This window comes from Capra hircus, chromosome 1 (assembly GCF_001704415.2).
Source record: "Capra hircus breed San Clemente chromosome 1, ASM170441v1, whole genome shotgun sequence".
NCBI lineage: Eukaryota > Metazoa > Chordata > Mammalia > Artiodactyla > Bovidae > Capra > Capra hircus.
In genome coordinates this window covers 138,012,950-138,038,808 of record NC_030808.1, presented here as the reverse complement: position 1 = coordinate 138,038,808, position 25,859 = coordinate 138,012,950, and the positions used below count along the sequence as shown (strand labels likewise).

The following is a 25,859-nucleotide window of genomic DNA, read 5'->3' as shown; positions in this document are numbered from 1 at the left end:
AATGGGAGCCTCTTCAATAAATAACCTTTAAACAAAAGGATAAGACACACATGACGTGACAAATCACTGGCTGAACTGAGACCACAGAGAACAAAAGGCACCTGTTGGTCCGGGGTGGGGGGTTGGGGTGCAGAACAGGTGTCTATTCCTTTGTTTCTCTCAGTTGTCACCCAACTGGAGAACAAAAACAAGACAAAAGCAGGAAATGAAGGAATATACACTTAGTATACCCACGCACAGTTCCAACATAGGATTTTCACAGGTTGCATAAAAACCTTCATCTCACCAAAAGAGATATAAAATACATAATATGCTTTAATCTCACCCACCCCTTTTTTGCTGCCATTTTTAGTTAATGACAGCAGAATAAATGAAGTAAAGGAAAATTCAAATCAGCTAGAACACAATGTTAAGGTCCAAATCTAGTGAAACATATGTGAAAATTAGGAAAACATAAAAAGTGTACTTTATTTACAGGATTCATACTTGCTAAAACAAAATTTCAAAAAATCTCAGAGATACAATTTAAATTTAGACTTTATTGTCCTTGTTTCTCAGCGTTTTTCCTCACTGTACTTTAAGTTCATGAAGCACGGGGATTGTGCAGCATCTAAAAGTAGCACCCTATCTTGAGAACTCAGAGTAACCCTGTTACTGGCTTTAACTGTGAAGAAATAATTATTTCCTTGATTTGGTCCTATAGTTTCCAGATGCTATATATAATGGGCTTTTTAATAAAAGTTTAAGAAGATTGTATCAAGAAAAGGGGAGGAAGGGTGTGAAGGTCTGACTGTTAAGAACCTTGCAGAAGAGAATGCATAATTTAGTGTTTCTAACTGTATTCCATAAATCTCCAGAGATTATTACTATGAATCTCATTTCCCTGTCACACTCTGACAAACACCTAAATGTCCACCAGCAGATATAAAGATTTAATACACACCCATCAAATATTTCCCTACTTAGTAGGTAACTGCCTTTGATTGTGTGGTTCTGGATACACTTATATAGGATAAAGTAAGGTCTATAGGTGAGGAGTACTTTCAAGTCCATCCATTCTGAGTCCTCTGAGGAATTCTGAAGGAATTTCACCAAGTCTTGCCCTGGCCACTGAAGACCCCTGTAATGTCTGAAGTCAGTTTCTACCCAATGCAGTGTTCTTGTCTAACCCTATTCAATCAAAGATGTAAAACAGCTCCTGAGCACACAGGTAAGTCATCGTGGAATGTTTCAGGTGCTCTGCATTTCATCACACACAAGGTAAAAGCTAACATGGAAGATCTGTTTGGCTGTTACTCTCCATGATGAATTTGTGACAGCGTGACCTGAACAGGAGGTATTCTGTTTCTGTCAAAAAACTATAAAGCTATAAACTATCAATAAAAACTATAAAACTATAAACTATCAATATCTGGGAATATTTTTATCAACAACTGACTGCTAAGTATGCACCGCTTACAGCTTTCTGACATTAAATCTAGATCATTCAGTAGTTGTTTAAGTTGCTAAGCTGTGTCCGACTCTTTTGCGACCCTATGGACTGTATCCTGCCAGGCTCCTCTGTCCATGGGATTCTCCAGGCAAGAATACTAGAGTGGGTTGCCGTTCCTTCTCCAGGGGATCTTCCCGACACAGGGACTGAACCTGCGTCTCCTGCACTGCAGGCAGATCCTTTACCATCTGAGCCACCAGGGAAGCCCCTCATTCAGTAGGACAAAGAGCCAAATGTGCAGTGATTCTTTTGGGCCCTTTTATAGAAGGGAGCATTTTCTGGCTGTCCTAATTAAACCCAGACACCATGTTTGCTGTCCTAAGTTCAGTCTGCTTTTCTCAAAACAAAAAACTGAAATAATTCTGAGTATTATTTCTTCATTAATATAGAAAACAGTGAATTATGCCATTTGGGAAACTGAGGGATTATTTTTTGGAAACAGATTTATATACCTGAAAGGAATTTAGAAATATGTACAATCTAAAAAAAATGACACAAATGAACTTATTTAAAATACAGAAATAGACTCACAGATACAGAACATAAACTTACAGTTACTGAAGGGGAAAAGGGTAGGAGAGGGATAAATTAGGAGTTTGGGATTAGCACATACAAACTACTATATACACAACAGATAATCAACAAAGTCCCACCATATAGTACAGGGAACTATATTTAGTATCCTGTGATAAACCATAAGGAAAAAGAATATGAAAAAGGATGTATATATATATATAACTCAATCACTTTGCTGTACACCTGAAACTAACATATTGTCAATCAACTGTACTTTAAAAAAAACTAAATAAAAAATTAAAAAAAAAAAACAAAACCCACATTTAAAAAAAAAAAAAAGAAACTTAGAAACCATTTAATCCTAAACTTTTATGTTAAAGATAATGAAATGTATCCAGAGAAGTTAAGCCCCTTGCCCAAGGTTAAATCCCTGGTAAATGAAAGCATCTAGTTATGCTTTCAACCCAGTTCACACTGCCTCCTGATAAACAGAGTAAAGCAAAAATGAAGAAGCATATCAGAGAAGCATGGAGCTATTTCAAGGGCATCCTCATTACACTGTAAATTCTGGATGTGCCAGGTATTATGTATTCTTAAAATTACCTAGAGTGCTTTGTAAGGTTACTACTTGGCTATACAAAACAGTTTAAGAGGCAATAACTTGATGTATTAGAAAATATCACAATTGAATTCTAAATAGCTTAATGTAGTTAATTAATTTAAAAAGATATTTCCTGTTGAGGAAAACATAGATTTTTCCTTTAAAATTTTGAAACCAAACCAAAACAAAAAATTTGAAACAAATGAAAAAACAGTAATAGTGACAGCAGCCAATACTTTCAAGCACTTACTACATCCCAGATCTTGGGCTAAGAGCCTTATGTGCATTATTTCATTCAATCTTAATATTTTAGAAGAGTTGACTCATTGGAAAAGATTCTGATGCTAGGAGGGATTGGGGGCAGGAGGAGAAGGGGACGACAGAGGATGAGATGGCTGGATGGCATCACTGACTTGATGGATGTGAGTCTGAGTGAACTCCGGGAGTTGGTGATGGATAGGGAGGCCTGGTATGCTGTGATTCATGGGGTCGCAAAGAGTTGGACACAACTGAGTGACTGAACTGATGATTAGTATCATGTTAAAGATGAGGCTCTTGAAGAAAGTGAAAGAGTGAAAAAGCTGGCTTAAAACTCAACATTCAAAAAAAAAGATCATGGCATTCAGTCCCATCACTTCATGGCAAACACAATGGGGAAAAAATGGAAACAGTGAGAGACTTTATTTTTTGGGGCTCCAAAATCACTGCGAACGGTGACTGCAGTCATGAAATTAAAAGATGCTTGCTGCTTGGAAGGAAAGCTATGAGCAATCTAGACAACTTATGAAAACAGGAGAGTTATCACTTTGCCAATAAAGGTTCATATAGTCAAAGCTATGGTTTTTCCAGTAGTCATGTATGGATATGAGAGCTGGACCATAAAGAAGGCTGAATGCTGAAGAATTGATGCTTTCTAACTGTGATGTTAGAGAAGACTCTTAAGAGTCCTGTGGACAGCAAGGAGATCAAACCAGTCCATCCTAAAGAAAATCATCCCTGAATATTCATTGGAAGGACTGATGCTGAAGCTCCAATACTTTGGCCACCTGATGCGAAGAGCCAACTCACTGGAAAGGACCGTGATGCTGGGAAAGATTGAAGGCAGGAGAAGGGGGAGACAGAGGATGAGATGGATGGATGACATCACTGATTCAATGGACATGAGTTTGAGCAAACTCCAGGAGACAAGGAAGGACAGGGAAGCCTGGTGTGCTGCAGTCCGTGGGGTGGCAAAGAGTCAGACATAACTAAGCAACTGAACAACAACAAAGATGAGGTGACAGAGAGGCTAAGAAAGCTGTCTAGTGCCGGAAGCCAGCGTGAGGAATCCCGCCCATGGCAAAGGTCATGAGGAAGGAAGCCCAACAAAACGCAAAGGCGTGATCTGGCTTCAGGGGTTCCCCCTGAGTTTTCCTGAACATCTACCCCTCAAAACCAGAGTTTGCCTGCTTTATTACTGTGCTTTTCACTCTTCTCACATTCTCTGGAAAAAAGTTAATTCAGGGCTTCAGTCTCCTGCATCAGCTCAAACCCCTTTGATGACTCTCTAACTTGCCTGACAGGTTCCCCAGGACTTTTTGCAGCTTGTGAATTGCTTACAGCACCCCCAACCTCGAGAGGCACAAAGCTTAAAGCATCTTAAAGATACAGAGCCTTTTCTAAAGAGCTAAAAATTATACTGGTGACGGGTTTTCACTGTTGACTCAATGACTGCTGCCAGGCCTCCATATTCTTTATCTTTTAAGCACCTGAGGGATATTAATCAATGTAATCGGGATGCAGAAATCGGAATATAGTAGTTTTGATGTTAGCAACCCTAGACTTTTGAGTTAATTACTTTTCTTTGTTATAAATCACTGTACTCCTTTTACTTGTTATAAATTGTTGTATCTTTGCTATGTAAGAATGTAACTTTATTTAGTGCTTTCTGAGAGTGGCACCAGACTTTGGGAAGAACAACATTTTTGACACAAATAAGTCTTCTGGTTGACAATCCCTTACCAAAAAAGGGCTGTAAAATGTTAATTGGTCTTCTGGCTGGAAGATGATGTAAATCACCTAAGACTTGTGTATACAACTAAGTATGCAGAGAAAAAGCCTGGTCTCGATAAGAGTCAGGGCTGCTGACACTGTGTAATTTTGTATTACCCATTGATCTCTATGTACAATCAAAAAGTATAAAAGGCCTTCTGAACAATAGGGGATGGGCCAGTCTTTGGGCTGGTTTCCCCCGTGTCTCCTCTTTACTCTATTTTCAGGCTGAATTCCCATTTGGGGCGTGGAGGCTCGCCATATCTACTTAGTTGCCCCGGCTTTTAAGTTCCGTGAGAGAGAGAGCCCAAGGCGGGGCACTCTCCGATATTCAAAAGGGCGCCGGTGGCCCAACGTAGATGGTGCAAATCTCTTGTCCTGAGATTTTATTGGCTTTCCCCGTAAACCAAGTTATTCAGCCTCTTTTCTCCATTAAATTTTCCTACCTATACTATTTCATCTTAATTTATTTTATATTTCTAAATAAATAAGTTTTTTCCTCACCTATGTCGTTCACCCTTCAAATTACCTGGATCCACTGGGGCTGGACCCAGGCAGTCTAGGTCATAGTGCTGCTGAGAAGCAGAGCCACGCTTTGACCACTCTCCCTAGACCACCTCACTTTGATTGCTGAAAACATTGTTTTTTCACAGAGACTATTTCCCTCTATAGTTTATTCATTTAGAAAATTTTTCACTAGTATGCTTAAAATTTTACTGCTTTGAATAACCAGTAAGTAAAGTAACTTATTAAAATGTGCAGGGCTGAAGGCAGCATGTATCTTGTTTTCCTTCGAGCTTCTGACCATGTGGAAGCATGCTTCTCTGAACAGTATGCAGGACTGAGCACACAGCTCAAAAGAGTCTCTGCTTTGTTAAGAACCTACCTAGCTTTTTAATCACCTGAAGGCTCTGATGGACAATATTTCTGTACATATTTTGATGTTTTAATGAAAGAACCCAAATTCACTCTTCCCTACTCCTTTCATTTTTACTATCAGTAACAACATTATCAAAGTAAATACCCTGTCTGTCTCTCCTGGCGCTGCTTTTCTTTGGGCTTCCCAGGTGGCTCAGTGGTAAAGAATCTCAGTGGTAAAGAATGCAGGAGACACAAGAGATGTGGGTTCAATCCTTGGGTCAGGAAGATCCCCTGGAGAAGGAAATGGCAACCCATTCCAGTAGTCTTCCCTGGGAAATCCCACGAACAGAGCAACTTGGTGGGCTACAGTCCACTGGGTCACAAAGAGTCGAGCATAACTGAGCATGCATACATATTTTTCCTATTGTGAGCCAAAGGGTAATGAGAATTTAAAGGACACTGATAACTTCAAAATGAGTAAGATTATGACAGAGATTGCTATTTAAGTAATAAGATTATGCCTGAAAATATATGGGTTGTTTTCATTAGCCCAGACTCACAGCCAGATTTTTTAGATGATCTTACATACAGAAAGAAAAAAATCTTTTAAGTAACTGAATGAACTGTTTTCTGATTTCAATATGAGATTTGAGAAATTACTTCAGGCATGCCACTGTCATGAATTCAAAGTTCAGTAAGACACCTGGCAGGAAAGTGTCCCATGCCCACCAATATGGGCTCATCACCATCACCAGTGTTTTCCAAGTTCTTTAAGAGAGACCTAACATTTTTCTCCTAAACAATGCAGAATGTGTATTTGCAGTTTTCTTTTTGTTTATCTTACTTTCATTCTTTCCTGAGTTTTCTCCTTTAAAACAAAAAAAGAAAAAAGAAAAACTCAAAAGTTAAAATAAGCACTGCTAGAATTCAACAGAGAACAATGGACTAAACATCGTATGTTAAGGGTAGAATCAACAGTCATACTTTATCTTAGTGACTCTTTCTATATTATCTAGAGATGTTTCCTCCTCAAAATTGAGAGAGAAAGAAAGGGAAAAACGTTGAACCTCCAAACCCATCATCTGTTAGAAATTACGGTGGAATATAATCGCCATTATAGAACAAGAATATAGTCTTTAAAAGGGTCCTAGTACACTAGGTAATACCACTGCCTAGAGGCAGTCGTGGTGGTGTGGAGAATGCATCATTATATATGCTAGACTTTAATTAGAATAAATTACATAAAACTGATACATTTCAAAGACTGAGACTTATTGTCTATAGAATAATGAAAACTGAAAAATTATTCTGATAGAAAAGTTTTATATATTAGATGTTAAGGATCTTTTGCACATAATATAAATAGAACTTGTATGCTCAGACTCTTTAGATAAAAAACTATTTCTGGTTTAAAAATACAGCACAGGTAAATATAATTTTGTTTTCCAATGTAATCATTAAAAGAGGAACATTTTATAAATGTAGGGAAGCCTGCTGTGGACTGTGGGCCCCGGGTCAATAAAGGTCCTCAAGATGGTTGGATGGAAACTTGCTCTAAAAGCCACTGACTGGGTAGCTTTCACGGAGATTATCTCCCAAAGGCCACTGCTAATTCCCTGAAATTCTGGAATGAGACCCTCACCTCCAGGTTGGCTAACCTGCCTGAGAAACCACCTGCCATTGACTGGGCTTACAAGGCCAGTGTGGCAAAGGCTGGCTTGAGAGATGACTTTGAGAAGGAGTTAATGCCCTGAAGGTTCCGATGCCAGAGGATAAATACACCGCCCAGGTAGACACTGAAGAAAAAGAAGATGTGAAAAGCTGTGCTGAGTTTCTGTCTCTCTCAAAGACCAGAACTGAGGAATATGAGAAAGAGCTGGAGAAGAAGAGGAACATAATAACACTTGATCAGATGACCTTGAAAGTTTTCCCAGAAACCATATTAGACAAGAAAAAGTACTCCTACTAGCCTCACAAGCCAATTGAGAATTTATAAACTTCAGTCTGGGAGAAGGCTCTGGCCCCTGAATTATAAACTCTGGACATTAAAGATAATTACATAGTGAAAAGACAATTTAAGGAAGTCTTCAAGAAGAGGCTCCCAGCCATAAAAAGGAACACATTTGAGTCAGTTCTAATGAGGCAGATGAACCTAGAGCTTATTATACAGAATGAAGTAAATCAGAAAGAGAAAAATATCATATATTAATGCATATATATGGAATGTAGAAAGATGGTACTGATGAACCTATTTACAGAACAGCAATGGAGATGCAGACATAGGGAACAGACTTGGGAACACAGTGGGCGAAGGAGAGGGTGGGACAAATGGAGACAATAGTGTGAAAACACATACATTTACCATATGTAAAACAGAGAGCCAGTGGGAATTTGCTGCATGGCCCAGGGAACTTGAGCCGGAGCTTTGTGACAACCTACAGGGGTGGGACAGAGGTTCAAGAGGGAAGGGACGTATGTATACCTATGGCTGATTCACGTTGATGCATGGCAGAAACCAAAGCAATACTGTAAAGCAATTAACCTCCAATTAAAAATAAATAAAATGTTTTACAAATGTAAAAAGAAAGGGGGTTGCTAGTGTTGGTTACTGGTCACTTAAAAGAAAATGTCTATAGACAATTTCATTCTTCAAGTAGATAGATTCTATTAACACTATATTTTCTTAAATTAGTATTTTCCCATTTTAAAATTTTATTTCTAACATATATTTAATCCAGTAATTAAAACTGAAAGTATATGGTAAAAAGTTTGAAATACTCAAAATATAAGTGTAGACTTAACAATTAAATAGAATTATTACAACATGAGAAAAATAAATTTCAATTAGAAACAAGTCTCAAGTTGATCTCTAATGGAAACATGATGAAGCCAGTTACTAAGGAGACCAGTTTTCAGTTTCATGCTAACTAAAATGTGGGTAATACACAGGCTTACTTTTACTGCAATGCTATTTGAAATCAGATTGACTAGACTTGCATACTTTAAAACAGGTGTCCATATGTTATCATTTGAGTTCAGTTCATTTCAGTTGCTCAGTTGTGTCTGACCCCATGGACTGCAGCACACTAGGCTTCCCTGTCCATCACCAACCCCTGGAGCTTGCTCAAATACATGTCCATAGAGTCAGTGATAGCATCCAACCATCTCATCCTCTGTCATCCCCATCTCCTGCCTTCAATCTTTCCCAGTGGGTCAGCTCTTCACATCAGGTGGCCAAAGTATTGGAACTTCAGCTTTAGCATCAGTCTTTCCAATGAATATTCAGGACTGATTTCCTTTAGGACGGACTGGTTGGATCTCCTTGCAGTCCAAGGGACTCTCAAGAATCTTCTCCAACACCACATTTCAAAAGCATCAATTTTTGGTGCTCAGCTTCCTTTATGATCCAACTCTCACATCCATACATGACCACTGGAAAAACCATAGCCTTGACTAGATGGACCTTTGTTGGCAAAGTAATGTCTCTGCTTTTTAATATGTTGTCTAGGTTGGTCATAGCTTTTCTTCCAATGAGCAAGCATCTTTTAGTTTCACAGCTGCAGTCACCATCTGCAGTGATTTTGGAGCACAAAAAAATAAAGTCAGCCACTGTTTCCATTGTTTTCCCATCTAATCACCATGGAGTGATGGGACCGGATGCCATGTTCTTTGTTTTTTGACTGCTGAGTTTTAAGTCAACTTTTTCACTCTCCTCTTTCACTTTTATCAAGAGGCTCTTTAGTTCTTCACTTTCTGCCATGAGGGTGGTGTCATCTGCATATCTGAGGTTATTGATATTTCTCCTGGCAATCTTGATTCCAGCTTGTGCTTCATCCAGCTCAGCATTTCACATGATTTACTCTGCATATAAGTTAAATAAGCAGGGTGACAATATTCAGCCTTGACATATTCCTTTCCCAATTTGGAACCAGTCTATTGTTCCATGTCTGGTTCTAACTGTTGCTTTTTGACCTGCATACAGATTTCGCAGGACTAATTTGAGTAGAGCTGAGAAAAGGCAGGCACTGGGACTCTGTGCTGGGTAAAGGAGCACAGAAAAGCAAGTTCACTGTTGAGCTCCTGACTGTTTTTCAGTCCAGTGGTTCTCAGTGTGGTCCCTGGACTAGCAGCATCCACACAACCTGGGAACTCGTTGGAAATGCAAATTCTCAGGTACTTCCCCAGATCTAATGAATCTGAAGTAGATAGAAGATTGTTTAACAAGCCTTCTTAGAGATGCTGAAGCCCACTCAAGTGTGGGAACTGATGCTCCAGGCTATGAACCCTTGTCCCTCATCTAACCTAACTATGTCAGTGTAACACTTTTTCTCCAGTGTGTACATCTATAATATCATTAATAATCAAGATGATGGAATCCAGAAGTTTCAAAATTTTAAAACAGGGGCTGCAAAAGGAGGACAAAGTACAAAAAAGGAGGACAAAGTTGACTGCCACAACTTGGAGCCTATGTCTAAAAGATAATGGTTCCATTTATAGTCAACCAAGAAAAAACATTCTTACTGGCAATAAAGGACTAAAACTCCAAGGTGGGGGTACTGTTCAAAAAGTGAGAAGCATCATGGAAAGGAAATAGAAGAATTTAAAGAGGAGAAAGAAAAGCAAGTAGATTCATGTGTGTGTGCATGTACACAGGTACACACACATATGGGGAACATCAATGGCAGTGACAGCTGCCACCAAGACTGTGTGTAGCTTAGACGCAAGACCGCTCAGGAGAGATCCAAAACGTCTCCACGTGAGGAGGACAGAGTTCTGTAAATTTGAAAGCACTTACAAGCACCCTGAGGCCCTAATAACACACCAGCTATGAAAACTATAGTTATCAGCAACATTTAGCAAAAGATCAGTCTGTTTCATTTTGATCTCAGGTAATACCCCCAAAAGGTACATACACTAGAGTACTGTGCACACATTATACAGTCAAACAGAAGGTGGTACAGCAGCCACACAACAAATGTAGGTCCCCCTTCTCCACAGGTGCGTGTCAACTAATCTAAAGCCTAAGGCTAGTTCCTCTCTCAGTTCTCATCAGCTGTTTAGTCCTGAGGCTGAAATGCACATGGCTGACACACTCTTGTCTTCTAGATATATGCTCTTAAAACACAAAACCAACACGATCTCACAAAAGGCTGAAGTTTTAAAAACAGCTTCTAAGAAGTTAAGGAATGGGGGGAGGGGAGGGAGGCTCAAGAGGGAAGTAATATATGTATAACTTTGGCTGATCTGCATTGCTGTATGGCAGAAACCAACACAACATGGTAAAGCAATTTTCCTTCAGTTAAAAAATTAAAAAAAAAAGAAGTCAAAGAAACCCAACAACAGCATATGAAATAACAGCATCTACTGAACAAAGACACTAAAAAGGCTAGGCTCCAATCCAAGCTAGTCACAAACACTGCCACAAGGCATCTGTTAACAAAGGAAACTAATTTTGTGGGGCTTCTTGAATATCTCATTTACCCTACAAAATATGTAGTGGAAAGCACACATTATTAACTGTAAGTTAACAGATTACCGTGAAGTATTTTATTATGTGTAATAATTTAGGAATTTAAAAAGTAAAACCATCTGATTCATAACACATGTCTCCCTATCTACCCAAACCAAAGTTTTATAGCTCCAATATTTTGACTTCTTCACAAGAGCATGCAGGACAAACGTTACCATGAGACCAGTAATTTCAGAGGCCCCAGCAAGTAGGAATGAGTTCACATCAATCAGGAAGAAGGGAGAAGAGGAGGACGGCTCAGAGTCTCTTTAAAGCCTTACTCTCCTCTCCAGGCCAACCCCCCTCCATTTCTAAATAGCTAATCAAAACCTAAGGTCCCTAGGACCTGTGTGCCATGGCCCATATTAGAAAGTAGGCAGTAATAATGAGGAAGCGAAGAAGTATCTGACTGCATTTAGGAAACTGACACTAGATTTATCTGGTTTCCGTGGATACACACAGCAGCTCTGGCTCAGTCACTGTGATCTAAGGTTATCCCAGAGTACCTCTAGGCTATTTTCATTTTCAAACGGTTCTCAGTCAGAATATTCCTGGAACATAGGCTGCATACCTTGTCAAATGACAAAAGGAAATCTGAGACACATAAAGCAGTGAAACTGTCCTCAATGTTAATAGAACAAGAAACAAGAGTGAATGAGAACTTGGGAATTCCCTGGCAGTCCAGTGGTTAGGACTAGGCGCTTTCACTACCATAGATTGGGGGTTCAATCCCTATAGGGGAACTTAAGATCTCACAAGCCAAGCCAAACAAAAGAATGGACAGGAGCTGATATCTGGAGTTAAGCTTAGCATAGATCATATGGATTATAAGAAATGATACTGAAAAAGGCTTGGTGGCTTTATTCCATAGTGAGATAACATTAACTGATTTTTAAAAATGTTTAACTGGAGGATAACTGCTTTACAATGTTGTGTTGGTTTCTGCCACACAATGTGAATTAGCCAAAGTATACATATACCCACTTCCACTTGAGCCTCCCCTGCCCTTCCTATTCCACTCCTCTCGTTTGTCACAACTGATTTTTAAAAAACTACTTCTACAAGTTCTAAAGTTTCCTGCAGATTATCTAGCCAGTGCTGAACTTAAAGTATGATTCAAAGTCAGCATTTCTGTTAGTGACAATTAAGTGTTCATTTCTACCAAATCTGAACTCTTCTTTACATATGACAAAACATTTTGTCCCTTCTAGTGCCAAGAGATGATGTCATGCTACTGAAGAGGCCTAGGGTGTGATTATGTTTTCTTCTTCCAGTTTCTGACAGGATTTTAACACAGCTCCAAAAATGCTCTACAGTAGAAGATGTTTGTAATTTAACTGCTTCCTGTATCTTTTACCAACATAATATACATACCCTTTTGTCTTCAAATAGATGTGGGCCCAGCTCACAAGGAACTTGAGTAATGTAACCTTTCTCTTAGTCCCATCTCAAGAAGCACACATCTCAATTGTAAACTCTTCATGCACAACTAATTCAGTGCAATTTAAAAACTGGTACCATAAGTTACATTAAAGATTAGAATAATGAATGAGAATAATGATTACTTATCTTTTATTCACTGACTTTGAGAGACTGCACTTCTTTCACTCACTCTGCTGTTTTTTAATATACAAGGAAAACAAAAGGAAAAAATCTGTTATGTGGACCTACGTTTTGGCTGTGACATCCACATATTGTCCTGGGCGAAAGTGAGCAGCATAAAGAGGAGTGCCTTTATGAAAAGAAAACAAAAAATCAATATGAAATTTGTCAGCTCAGAAACAACTTCATTAAACAAACTAGATAGGAAGCTTTCTAGCTATCAGATTTCAAAATGTCAGGATAGTCTCTTCTGCAATTTTAATGATTAGAAACATCAACAATAAAATAGCTCAATAAATGCATTTTAATGGACAGTATGGAGGCTGAAGTACGAGGCACATGGTGCTAGGGTGGTCGGCGGCCCACACCCACTGACGTGCTTGTGCCTTCACAGGCCACCATGATATGGGGTGAAAAAAGCAACTCCTGTGACAACATTGTTCCTGCTGTAAATACATGAGATCTTTGTTTTTTTCTTGTGAATAACAATATATTGATATATTTCCCATTTCTAATAAGAAAAATAAAAATAAGAGAACGACTCAAAAAACGTAGGATATCAAGGCTTTTCTTTTTTCCCTATTGGAAATAAGTTATCCAAAAACAGGAATCAACATTAATATCACTCAGTAAGACTTCAAGAAAAGAAAACTGGAACCAGTGTAGTAGCCAATATAATCAAAAGCTAATTTGTATTTGTTTTAAAACACGGAGTAAAGTGCTGCAGGGTTTCAGTAGGGTCCTTTAAGTAGGACCCAACGTGGATTTATATGGGCAGAGAAAAACCTTGAATTAAGAAAAAATAGAGAGATTGAAAATGATCAAATTTCTACGAGGCTGAATCACCTGAATTGATATTTGGCCATTTTTCATCCACAAAAAAACCCCAAAATATAGCTCAAAATACAGTTTGAGCTATAGCAAAAGTTAACACAGACTTCATGTTTATACTAGTTAACTCCATTTACTTTACTTCAAAGATGAAAAATTTGCTCTTAAAAAAAATACCTTCAATTCTAGCTTTTATCAAGGTTGACTCATCACCCCAATTAACAAGGCCTACTGAAATTGTATTCTACCTCAAGAAATTCAGTTCAGGTATTAAAATATCAAATCTTAAAACATCCTTCTACAGTCCACTTCTAGAACTCAAGTTCAAGACATTAGGAAGCTTTTCTAAAGTTTAAAGACATCAAAATGCCATTAACTATGTGAACCAATATAATCATATTGCCAAATCTGACTTTTTGATATTCCATGGAGTAGGTAAAATACTTCGGAATTTTAAAGTAAGAATCTTTACATTGAGGTGCCATGGTCAGTCACTTTTCTCTTTCTGGCTATATTTTCTTATTCTATCACAGTGAGAATCTATTCCTCACTTAATAAAATACCAGCCTACAAACAGTGAACTTCACATTTTAAAAGTTCACTTACTTATTTGGAGAGGCTTTTCCAAATGTGAACATTCTGTACATTAAAAACAAAAGCGTTCCTCCTTCTTTCATGGAAAACAAAGAGTTCTCTACAGTTTCTTCCACTTAAAAAAGAAAAAGACCTGTTTGTCCCTAGTGATTAAATCAGACACGGTTTTATATTTAAAAACAAATGTTTGGGACTTTGCATTGTGAAATCAGCTTTATTGAAAGGGCTGACATTAAACAAATCACATATTTGAGTATTTTTACCTCCCTCCTCTCCCCGATCTCAGATTACCTGGCTTAATAACAGCATTATCTGTTACATTAAACACTTTAACTTTCTGCTTTGGTGGCAATCCAAGTTCTTGGTAAAATTCCAATATAGATGTAGATTTCTAGAGGAAAAGCAGCACATATAAACAACACATTAAATATGTGGAATTTAATGCATAGGAAACTTAATAAAAAGGTGGAATTTAATGCATAGAAATCTAAATTAAGTTACTAACAGCCCAAAAAACAAATCAGAGTGCATTCTGCTTCCCTAATGGACCAAGAGTACCCCATTCCCCTTATTTAAGGGAGGTGAGAGTTTCATCTATCACACTCTTCCCTTCTTCTCCCCACTTTGAGCTGATAATGTTGCTTCTCACTTCACTGAAAAAATAAAACTGAGAGACCTTCCCCAAGCTTTTTTCACCAAGCTGATCAAACTGCCTGCACCAGCCTTACACACTGTCATCCTCCCAGCCCTCTCCAGGTGCCAAGAGGCACAGAGGGAGCTCTCAGAGAACACCAGTGCGAAGGCCTCAGCTTGGACCCTGTAACTTCACTGGTCTAGGGGGCAGCCAGGCAGCAGTGTGTTTTCAGCATTCCATATGTTTCTGATGTGAATCTGGGGCTGGGAACCACAATGACAGATGAACTGTCGATGCTCTCATTAAAGCCAAATCCTCCACTGTGTACTTTTCTTAAGCCCTCTCACTAGTTCAGTGGCTTTACTCCTGAAATCGTCCCCACCATCTCTTGAATCAATAATTTCCCCCTTTCCACTGGAAATTTCCTATCAGCATACAAAGAATCACAATAACTCATGTTAAAACAAAAGCTTTTCTTCAGCCACAAACACTCCTCCGTTTCTCATACCCACTTTCACCAGGGGCTTCTAGCCCCTGGTGAAACATACTGGTTAAAATCACCAAACACACTGGTGTTGCTGCTAAGTCGCTTCAGTCGTGTCCGACTCTGTGCAACCCCATAGACGGCAGCCCACCAGGCTCCATCCCTGGGATTCTCCAGGCAAAACCACTGGAGTGGGTTGCCATTTCCTTCTCCAATGCATGAAAGTGAAAAGTGAAAGTGAAGTTGCTCAGTCATGCCCGACTCTTAGCGACCTCATGGACTGCAGCCTACCAGGCTCCTCCGTCCATGGGATTTTCCAGGCAAGAGCATGAGCAAAACGGGCACAGGCGGTCACTCTCTCCTTGGAAGGCCTCCACTTGACTTCTAGCTACCACCCTCTGGTTTTTGCACAAGTTAATGACCCACTTCTCCAATATCCATCCCAAATTCTACTCTGAACTACAGATTCTTCTGCCCTACTGCCAAGTCAACATTCACTTTGATATCATAGAACAGCTCAAGTTCAACACGTCTTAAATTTGAACTCAGCATGCCTCTTACTCTATGAGGTCTGCTCGCCTCTTCTTCTGAGTCTCAGCAGCAGCTCTGTACTTATGTTTAGACCAAAAATCCTGTTCAGTTCAGTTCAGTCGCTCAGTTGTGTCCGACTCTTTGTGACCCCATGAATCGCAGCACGCCAGGCCTCCCTATCCATCACCAACTCCTGGAGTTCACTCAGATTCACGCCCATTGAGTCAGTGATGCCATCCAGCCATCTCATCCTCTGTCGTCTCCTTCTCCTCCTGCCCCTAATCCCTCCAAGCATCAGAGTCTTTTCCAATGAGCCAACTCTTCGCATGAGGTGGCCAAAGTACTGGAGTAAAAATCCTGTGGTCACCTACAACTCCTCTCTTTTGCACATCTCATGTCCATCCAATAGCCATTCCTGGAGCCTCTATTTAAACACACAGGCCACATCAGCCACTTTTCACCCCCATCCCAGCCAACTGTATATTGTCTGGATTATTTCAGTAACCTCCTATTAGTTCTTCAGCTTCCATAATCCTGACTGACTCCCTGGTCTATTTTCCATACACAGGCTGGCATGATCCTTCTAAACTCAAGCTACATCAATCTCCACAAAGGTGTGCATCTTATGCAGAATCAAGTCCTAAGTCCTCACCATGGTTTACAAGGTTCTAACACCACCTACTCTCCCAACTTTCCCTGCCTCAGGGACAATGTGCTCCTTACCAGTCTAAGAACTCACCTAACAACAACTTCAGGTCCTCCACACCTACTGGCCCTCTGCCTAGAAGGCCATTCTGCCAGATTTGTTTCCCCTTTCCCTTTTTCTCTTCAAAGTCTTAAACCGCCTATCCTATTTACAGCTGTGGACAATGTCTGCCTGACTATTTTAAAAAAGGGCAAGAAGGAAACATTTCCTATGCTCTTCCAAGATTTCAATCTTCTCCCCCAGTAGGTTATGGATTTTATATGAATTCTGTATGTTATGCAAATTTAACAAGTCTGTTCTTTTTAAGTTTGTACCACTTCTATCCACTGTAGATGGGAGATTTACTTTACTTAAATTTAGGAGTATGCTTTTGTTAAGGAAAATTTCAAACATATGCATGAATGCTGACATTCTGAGTCAATAATTATCAAAATTTGGCCCATGTGTTTCTATTTCTGACATACCATACTGTGTAAATTTAAGGTGTACAAAATAATGATTTGACTTACATACATCACAGAATGATTATCAGAATAAGTTTAGTGAACATTCATCATCTCATGTTGATAAAAAATTAAAGGAAAACAACTTTTTTCTTTTTGACAAAAACTCTTAGAAGATTAGCCTTCACATGTAATGTACAGTAGTGTTAATTACATTTATCATATTGTAAATTTTACCCCTGGTATTTATTTACCTTATAACTGAAAGCTTGTACCTTTTGACTGACTTCATCCAATTCCCCTTCCCCCTATCATCTGCCTCTGGTAGGCACAAATCTGAAAATTTCTATGAATTTGTTTGTTAAAGTATAATTGACCTATAACACTGTTAGTTCCTGGTATAAAACAAAGTGATACAATATTCCTATACATTACATAAGATACAATATGATAAGCCTAGTTACCATCTGTCACATACAAAGATATTACATAATTACTGACTGTCTTCCCCACACTGTACATTTCATACCCATGACTCACTTATTTTGCAACTGGAAGTCTGTACCTCTTAACCTACCTCACTTATGTCTCTCCTCACGCCTCTGCCAGACTTTGGTATGATATGCTCCCCCATTTTATTCAGGTCTCCACCCAAATATCAACCTACCTTTCCTAATTATTCTAACTAAAATAGATAGCACCATTTTCTGTCTCTTGCAATGACCTGAGTTCACTATATTAATCTTCAAAGCACTTCCCTCCATCTGTCATAATATAATATTATTTGAGTTGTTTATTTTCTGTACAAGAGCTTCTGACTCACACCCAACTGCACCAAAATGTACGCTTCCAGATAGCAGACACTTTAATGGCACTTTACTGGCTGTTCCATCCCCAGCTCCTGGTAGGTCCTGCTGTCTGCTCTTCCTTTCACTCTCACTCTTTTGTGTGTGCTATTGTGAATATTATTGAATAGAAGATTTTATGGACAACTTATTTCCTTAACATAATGTCCTAGTATCTTTTTAAATTAACACTCTTGACATAGATTGCTGTAAGACTTACCCAAAAAGTTGTACCACTTTACATTTCCTGATGTGAAGAGCCTCTTTCATGAGAATATAATCAACAGTATTTATTTTCCTGCTGTTCCCTCTCCCTCAGCTTCCTCTCTGACCCTACACAAAGTACCTGCAGGGCCCTGATGAGCCACAGTACTCTATATATGCTTACCTGTGCCTGCCTATCCCAGTCTCTTGATCCATAATCTCCTCCCACTATGTACCACTTTCTGTTAAATACATGCCCAGTCCCAGCTCCAGTGACAAGCTGCTCTTATCTGAAGAATATATATTTGAATATCCAGCAAACTTAACGTATTTGCTAATTTCAGTTGGAAATATGAACTGCGCCCCTTTATAACTTACTGACTAGGCTGCCCTTAGGTGACATGAAATTGGGTGGCACTGGCCTGAGGGCAGAGAACTTTAGTTTTGGATCAGTCCACATGCCACCCACTTTCCCCACCTGAGAATCTCCCTGGAGTCCCACAGTGAGACCATGGAACAAATACTGAGAAGTCATGCTCTCGATGTCCACAGAAGACTGTTTTCTACCTCAAAGGCCCCTAGGAGTGATAATATACAAGAGTGATAATATACATTCATTCCTGTCACTCTCTATGGTTTCACTTCCCATATGCTGAAATCTAAGACTGATATTCAACATCACAAAGGACCCTGCTTTTCATCTTAAATCATACTCAATTCTTTTATAAAAGCAAACACAAAAGTTTTCATTTAAGAATATAGTTCCTTTAAAGAGAAATAAAAGGAATCCAGACAGGAAAGGAACAAGTAAAACTATCACTGTTTGCAGATGACATGATAGTATTTATGGAAAAAAATTTTTTTAACTTTTAGAAAAAAAGGAATTCAGAAAAGTGGCAGCAAACAAAATTAATATACAGAAATCTGTTGTTTTTCTACATACTAACAATGAAAAGAGAGAAATTAAGAAAAAAAATTTCATATGCAATTGTACCCCAAAAAACCCCCAAAACCTAGGAATAAACCTACATTGGACAACAAAAAGACACTGATGAAAGAAACTGAAGATGACATAAAGAAATGGGAAGATATACTGTGCTAACGGACTGAAAGAATACCGTGAAGATAATCATACTACCCCAGGAGTGGTGGTGTGCTGCGCGGAGAGGTGATACCCCAAGTCCAAGGTCAGGAGCGGCAGCCGTGAGGAGACACCTCACATCCAAGGTAAGGCGCAACGGTGGCACTTTGCTGGAGCAGCCGTGAAGAGATACCCCATGTCCAAGGGAAAAGAAACCCCAGTAAGACAGAAGGCATCAGAGGGCAGACAGACTGAAACCACAATCACAGAAAACTAGCCAGTCTAACTCAATGAAACTAAGCCATGCCCCCAAAGGAACCCAAGACGGGCGGGTCATGGTGGAGAGGTCTGACAAAATGTGGTCCACTGGAGAAGGGAATGGCAAAGCACTTCAGTATTCTTGCCTTGAGAACTCCATGAGCAGTATGAAAAGGCAAAAAGATAGGACACTGAATGATGAACTCCCCAGGTTGGTAGGTGCCCAATATGCTACTGGAGATCAGTGGAGAAAGAACTCCAGAAAGAATGAAGGGATGGAGCCAAAGCAAAAACAACAACCAGTTGTGGATGTGACTGGTGATAGAAGCAAGGTCCAATGATGTAAAGAGCAATATTGCATAGGAACCTGGAATGTTAGGTCCATGAATTAAGGCATTGGAAGTGGTCAAACAGGAGATGGCAAGAGTGAACGTCGACATTCTAGGAATTAGCGAACTAAGATGGACTGGAATGGGTGAATTTAACTCAGATGACCATCATATCTACTACTATGGGCAGGAATCCCTTAGAAGAAATGGAGTAGCCATCATAGTCAACAAAAGACTCTGAAATGCAGTACTTGGATGCAATCTCAAAAATGACAGAATGATCTCTGTTCATTTCCAAGGCAAACCATTCAATATCACAGTAATCCAAGTCTATGCCCCAACCAGTAATGCTGAAGAAGCTGAAGCTGAATGGTTCTATGAAGATCTAAAAGACCTTTTAGAACTAATACCCCCGAAAGAGTCCTTTTCATTATAGGGGACTGGAATGCAAAAGTAGCAAGTCAAGAAACACCTGGAGTAACAGGCAAATTTGGCCTTAAATACAGAATGAAGCAGGGCAAAGGCTAATTGAATATTGCCAAGAAAATGCACTGGTCATAGCAAACACCCTCTTCCAACAACACAAGAGAAGATTCTACACATGGACATCACCAGATGGCCAACATAAAAATCATACTGATTATATTCTTTGCAGCCAAAGATGGAGAAATGCTGTACAGTCCAAGACTGTGCTCCAAGACTGGGAGCTGATTGTGGCTCAGATTATAAACCCCTTATTGTCAAATTCAGACTTAAATTGAAGAAAGTGGGGAAAAGCACTAGACCATTCAGGTATGACCTAAATCAAATCCCTTATGATTATACAGTGGAAGTGAGAAATAGATTTAAGGGACTAGATCTGATAGACAGAGTGCCTGATGAATTATGGACGGAGGTTTGTGACATTGTACAGGAGACAGGAAGCAAGACCAGCCCCAAGAAAAAGAACTGAAAAAAAGCAAAATGGCAGTCTAAGGAGGCCTTACAAATAGCTGTGAAAAGAAGGGAAGCCAAAAGCAAAGGAGAAAAGGAAATATACACCCATTTGAATGCAGAGTTCCAAAGAATAGCAAGGAGAGATAAGAAAGCCTTCCTCAGTGATCAATGCAAAGAAATAGAGGAAAACAACAGAATGGGAAAGACTAGAGATCTCTTCAAGAAAATTAGAGATACCAAGAGAACATTTCATGCAAAGATGGGCTCAATAAAGGACAGAAATGGTATGGACCTGACTGAAGCAGAAGATAAAAGAAGAGATGGCAAGAATACACAGAAACTGTACAAAAAAGATCTTCATGACCCAGATAATCACGATGGTGTGATCACTCACCTAGAGCTAGACATCCTGGCGTGTGAACTCAAGTGGGCCTTACGAAGCATCATTACAAACAAAGCTAGTGGAGGGGATAAAATTCCAGTTGAGCCATTTCAAATCCTAAAAGATGATGCTGTGAAAGTGCTGCACTCAATATGCCAGCAAATTTGGAAAACTCACCAGTGGCCACAGGACTGGAAAAGGTCAGTTTTCATTCCAATTCCAAAGAAAGGCAATGTCAAAGAATGCTCAAACTACTGCACAATTGCACTCATCTCACATGCTAGCAAAGTAATGCTCAAAATTCTCCAAGCCAGGCTTCAGCAATACGTGAATCATGAACTTCCAGATGTTCAAGCTGGTTTTAGAAAAGGCAGAGGAACCAGGCAGCAAACAGCCAACATCCACTGGATCATGGAAAAAGCAAGAGAGTTCCAGAAAAACATCTATTTCTGCTTTATTGACTATGCCAAAGCTTTTGACTGTATGGATCACAATAAACTGTGGAAAATTCTGAAAGAGATGGGAACACCAGATAACATGACTTGCCTCTTGAGAAATCTGCATGGAGGTCAGGAAGCAATAGTCAGAACTGGACATGGAACAATAGTCTGGTTCCAAATAGGAAAAGGAGTATATCAAGTCTGTATACTGTCACCCTGCTTATTTAACTTATATGCAGAGTACATCATGAGAAATGCTGGGTTGGATAAAGCACAAGCTGGAATCAAGACTGCTGGGAGAAATATCAATAACCACAGATATGCAGATGACACCACCCTTACAGTAGAAAGTGAAGAAGAACTAAAGAACTTCTTGATGAAAGTGCAAGAAGAGAGTGAAAAAGTTGGCTTAAAGCTCAACATTCAGAAAACTAAGATCATGGCATCTGGTCCCATCATTTCATGGCAAATAGATGGGGAAACAGTGGCTGACTTTATGATCCAAAATCACTTCAGATGGTGACTGCAGCCATGAAATTAAAAGACGCTTACTCCGTGGAAGGAAAGTTACGACCAACCTAGATCGCATATGAAAATGCAGAGACATTACTTTGCCAAAAAATATCTGTCTCCTCAAGTTTATGGTTTTTCCAGTAGTCATGTATGGATGTGAGTTGGACTGTGAAGAAAGCTGAGTGCCGAAGAATTGATGCTTTTGAACTGCAGTATTGGAGAAGACTCTTGCGATTCCCTTGGACTGCAAGGAGATCCAACCAGTCCATTCTAAAGGAGATCAGTCCTGGGTGTTCATTGGAAAGACTGTTGTTGAAGCTGAAACTCCAATACTTTGGCCACCTGATGCAAAGAACTGACTCATCTGAAAATCCCCTAATGCTGGGGAAGATTGAGGGCGGGAGGAGAAGGGGACAACAGAGGATGAGATGGTTGGATGGCATCACTGACTCAATGGACATGAGTTTGGGTAAACTCCAGGAGTTGGTGATGGACAGGGAGGCCTGGTGTCCTGCAGTCCATGGGGTCGCAAAGAGTCTGACACAACTGAGCAACTGAACTGAAGTTAACCTGATGCAATGGAAATATTCAATGTAATCTCAATCAAAACAGCTATGGCTTTGTTCACAGACCCAAAAGAGAAATCCCAAAATTTATATGGAAATACAAAAGGCCCAGAATAGACAAAACAATTTTTAGAAAGAACAACAAAGCTGGAGGTATCATGCTCCCTAATTTTAAACTCTATACAAAGCCACAGTAATCAAAACAATGAAGTACTGGCACAAAAACAGACACATAAATCAACAGAACAGGCTAGAGACCCCAGAAATAAACCCATAGTTAAATGGTCAATTGATGCTTTTGAACTGTGGTGTTGGAGAAGATTCTTGAGAGTCTCTTGGACTGCAAGGAGATCCAACCAGTCCGTTCCGAAGATCAACCCTGGGATTTCTTTGGAGGGAATGATGCTGAAGCTGAAACTCCAGTACTTCGGCCACCTCGTGCGAAGAGTTGACTCATTGGAAAAGACTCTGATGCTGGGAGCAATTGGGGGCAGGAGGAGAAGGGGACGACAGAGGATGAGATGGCTGGATGGAATCACTGACTAGATGGATGTGGGTCTGAGTGAACTCTGGGAGTTGGTGATGGACAGGGAGGCCTGGCGTGCTGTGATTCATGGGGTTGCAAAAAGTCAGACACGACTGAGTGACTGAACTGAACTGAATCTATGACAAAAGCAGCAAGAAAATATAAAGGGGAAAAGACAGCCTCTTCAACAAATGGTTTTGGGAAAACTGGACAGCTACATGCTAAAGAATCAAATTGGATGACTTCCTCATATCATATCCAAAAATAAACTCAAAATGAATTAAAGAGTTAAACCTTAAGAGCTGAAACCAGAAAACCCCAGAGAAAGCATAGATAGCATGATCTTTAACATAGATCTTGGCAAAGCTATTTTTGGATCTATCTCCTCAGGCAAGGGAAACAAAAGCAAAAATAATAAATGGGACTACATCAAACTAAAAAGTTTTTGTACATTGAAGAAAACTATTAATAAGACAAAAAGACCACCCTCTGAATGGGAGAAGATATTTGTAAAAGATAAATCTGATAAGAGGTCAACATTCAAAATTTCAAAGAATTTATACAACTCAATAGCAAAAGAAACCCAACAACCTGATTAACAAATTAACAATAGACATGAACAGTCATTTTTTCAAAGACATACAGATGACCAAAAGACACATGGAAAAAATTGTACACATTACTCATCAGTTCAGTTCAGTTCAGTTGCTCAGTCATGTCCACCTCTTTGCAATCCCATGAATCACAGCACGCCAGGCCTCTCTGTCCATCACCAACTCACAGAGTTTACCCAAACTCATGTCCATCGAGTCAGTGATGCCATCCAGCCATCTCATCCTCTGTCGTCCCCTTCTCCTCCTACCTTCAATCTTTCCCAGCATCAGGGTCTTTCCCAGCATCAGGGTCTTTTCCAATGAGTCAACTCTTTGCATCAGGTGGCTAAAGTATTGGAGTTTCAGCTTCAACATCAGTCCTTCCAATGAACACCCAGGACCAATCGCCTTTAGGATGGACTGGTTGGATCTCCTTGCAGTCCAAGGGACTCTCAAGAAGGTTCTTCAACACCACAGTCCAAAAGCATCAATTCTTTGGTGCTCAGCTTTCTTCACAGTCCAACTCTCACATCCATACATGACCACTGGAAAAACCATAGCCTTGACTAGACGGACCTTTGCTGGCAAAATAATGTCTCTGCTTTTTAATATACTGTCTGGGTTGATTATAACTTTCCTTCCACGGAGTAAGCATCTTTTAATTTCATGGCTGCAATCACCATCTGCAGTGATTTTGGAGCCCCCCAAAATAAAGTCAGCCACTGTTCCACTGTTTCCCCATCTATTTCCCATGAAGTGATGGGACCAGATGCCACGATCTTAGTTTTCTGAATGTTGAGCTTTAAGCCAACTTTTTCACTCTCCTCTTCAGGGAAATGCAAATAAAAACACAAGAAGATATTTTCTCCCCCTGTCAGAATGGCTAGTATCAAAAAGACAAAAAATAACAAGTTCTATAAAGGATGTAGAGAAAAGGCAACCCTCATGCACTGTTGACAGGAACATAAACCGGTGCAGCCGCTATGGAAAACAACATGAAGGTTCCCCCAAAATTAAAAATAGAAACACCATATTATTTAAGTTACTCTATTTCTGAGTATTCTTCTAAACAAAACAAAAACACTCATAGGAAAAGATATATGCACATCTGTTTTCACCACACCATTATTTACAATAGCTAAGATATGAATGCAACCTAAGTGTCTGTCAACAGATGAATGGATAAGGAAGATGTGTATTTGTGTACACATGCACACATGTACACACACACAGACACACACACACACACACAAAATGGAATACTACTCAGCCACGAAAAAACAAAATAAAATCTTGCCATTTGCAACAATATGGATGGGTCCAGAGGATATTATGCAAAATGAAGTAAGTCAGATGGAGAAAGACAAATACCATATGATTTCACTTATATGCAGAATCTAAAACACAAATGAACGCAAGTTAACAAAACAGAAACAGACTCATAGACAGAGAACAAACAGGTGGTGGCCAGATGGGAGGGGCTGGGGAGATGAATGAAATAGTGAGGGCAATTAAGAGGTAAACTTCCAGTTAGAAAATAAATGAGTCTTGAGGATGAAATGTATAGCATGGAGAATACAGTCAACAATATTGTAATAAGTTTGAATGGCAATGAATGGATGGTAACTATACTGATCATGGGAATCATTTTGTAACGATTGAAATGACTGAAATACTGAATCACTATGTTGCACATCTGTAACTAACAGTGTTTTAGATCAATTTAACTTCAATAAAACATCTAAAAATGTGGATACTTAAAATTATTTCCCTGATGTATCAGATTCAAATTTATTGAATTTTAGACCAGAATTTCAATTTTATATTTGACCTTCACATATTCTACTTGGCAATTTAAAAAACATATTTTATTAATATCAGTTTTGAAGTATTCCAGGAGGCTTATGAGAAAAATCTTGTACATTTTTTAGTAATATAAAATGGAAAAGATAACATCTTGACTAAGTAACCCTAGACTGAGCCATAAGGAGGACAAAGGTAATACATACTTCCTGATTATCTTCCAATTTCACTAAAGTTGAATAATTTTTTCTTTTAAATAAAAATATCATAAAACTAATCAGGCATCTGCCCTGAGAAAAACCAAATGTTCAAGCTGAGCTGAAGTCAACAGTAGTGTTGCAGATGGTTTTTTTCTAACTTCCAAATAAACGATTTCAAAAGGCAATTTAAAAGACTGACAGCAGTGTCACACTTGGATAATCCCATCTACAAGGTTGCATTTTTTTCCCCCCTCTTCAAAGTTCTCTTCAATTATCCTTCTCACAATGAAAATGCTTCTCTGCTCCAAATATGAATTGATTTAATCAACTTGTAAGGCCACTTAAATT

General features: G+C 39.3%; 1 protein-coding gene and 1 pseudogene across 1 annotated transcript in view; one reads left to right on the top strand and one right to left on the bottom strand.

The window, feature by feature from the left end:
- The window catches only part of MRPL3 (mitochondrial ribosomal protein L3), a 57,155-nt gene that overhangs the window by 20,621 nt on the left and 10,675 nt on the right, over positions 1–25,859 (bottom strand). Inside the window, exons 5-6 of the mRNA XM_018051369.1 lie at positions 14,329–14,428; positions 12,682–12,742 (exon numbers count right to left, since the gene is read on the bottom strand). Coding sequence (XP_017906858.1) covers positions 12,682–12,742; positions 14,329–14,428 — 161 coding nt within the window. The remainder of the gene's footprint in view (positions 1–12,681; positions 12,743–14,328; positions 14,429–25,859) is intronic.
- Positions 6,884–7,570, top strand: LOC102175443 (annotated as a pseudogene).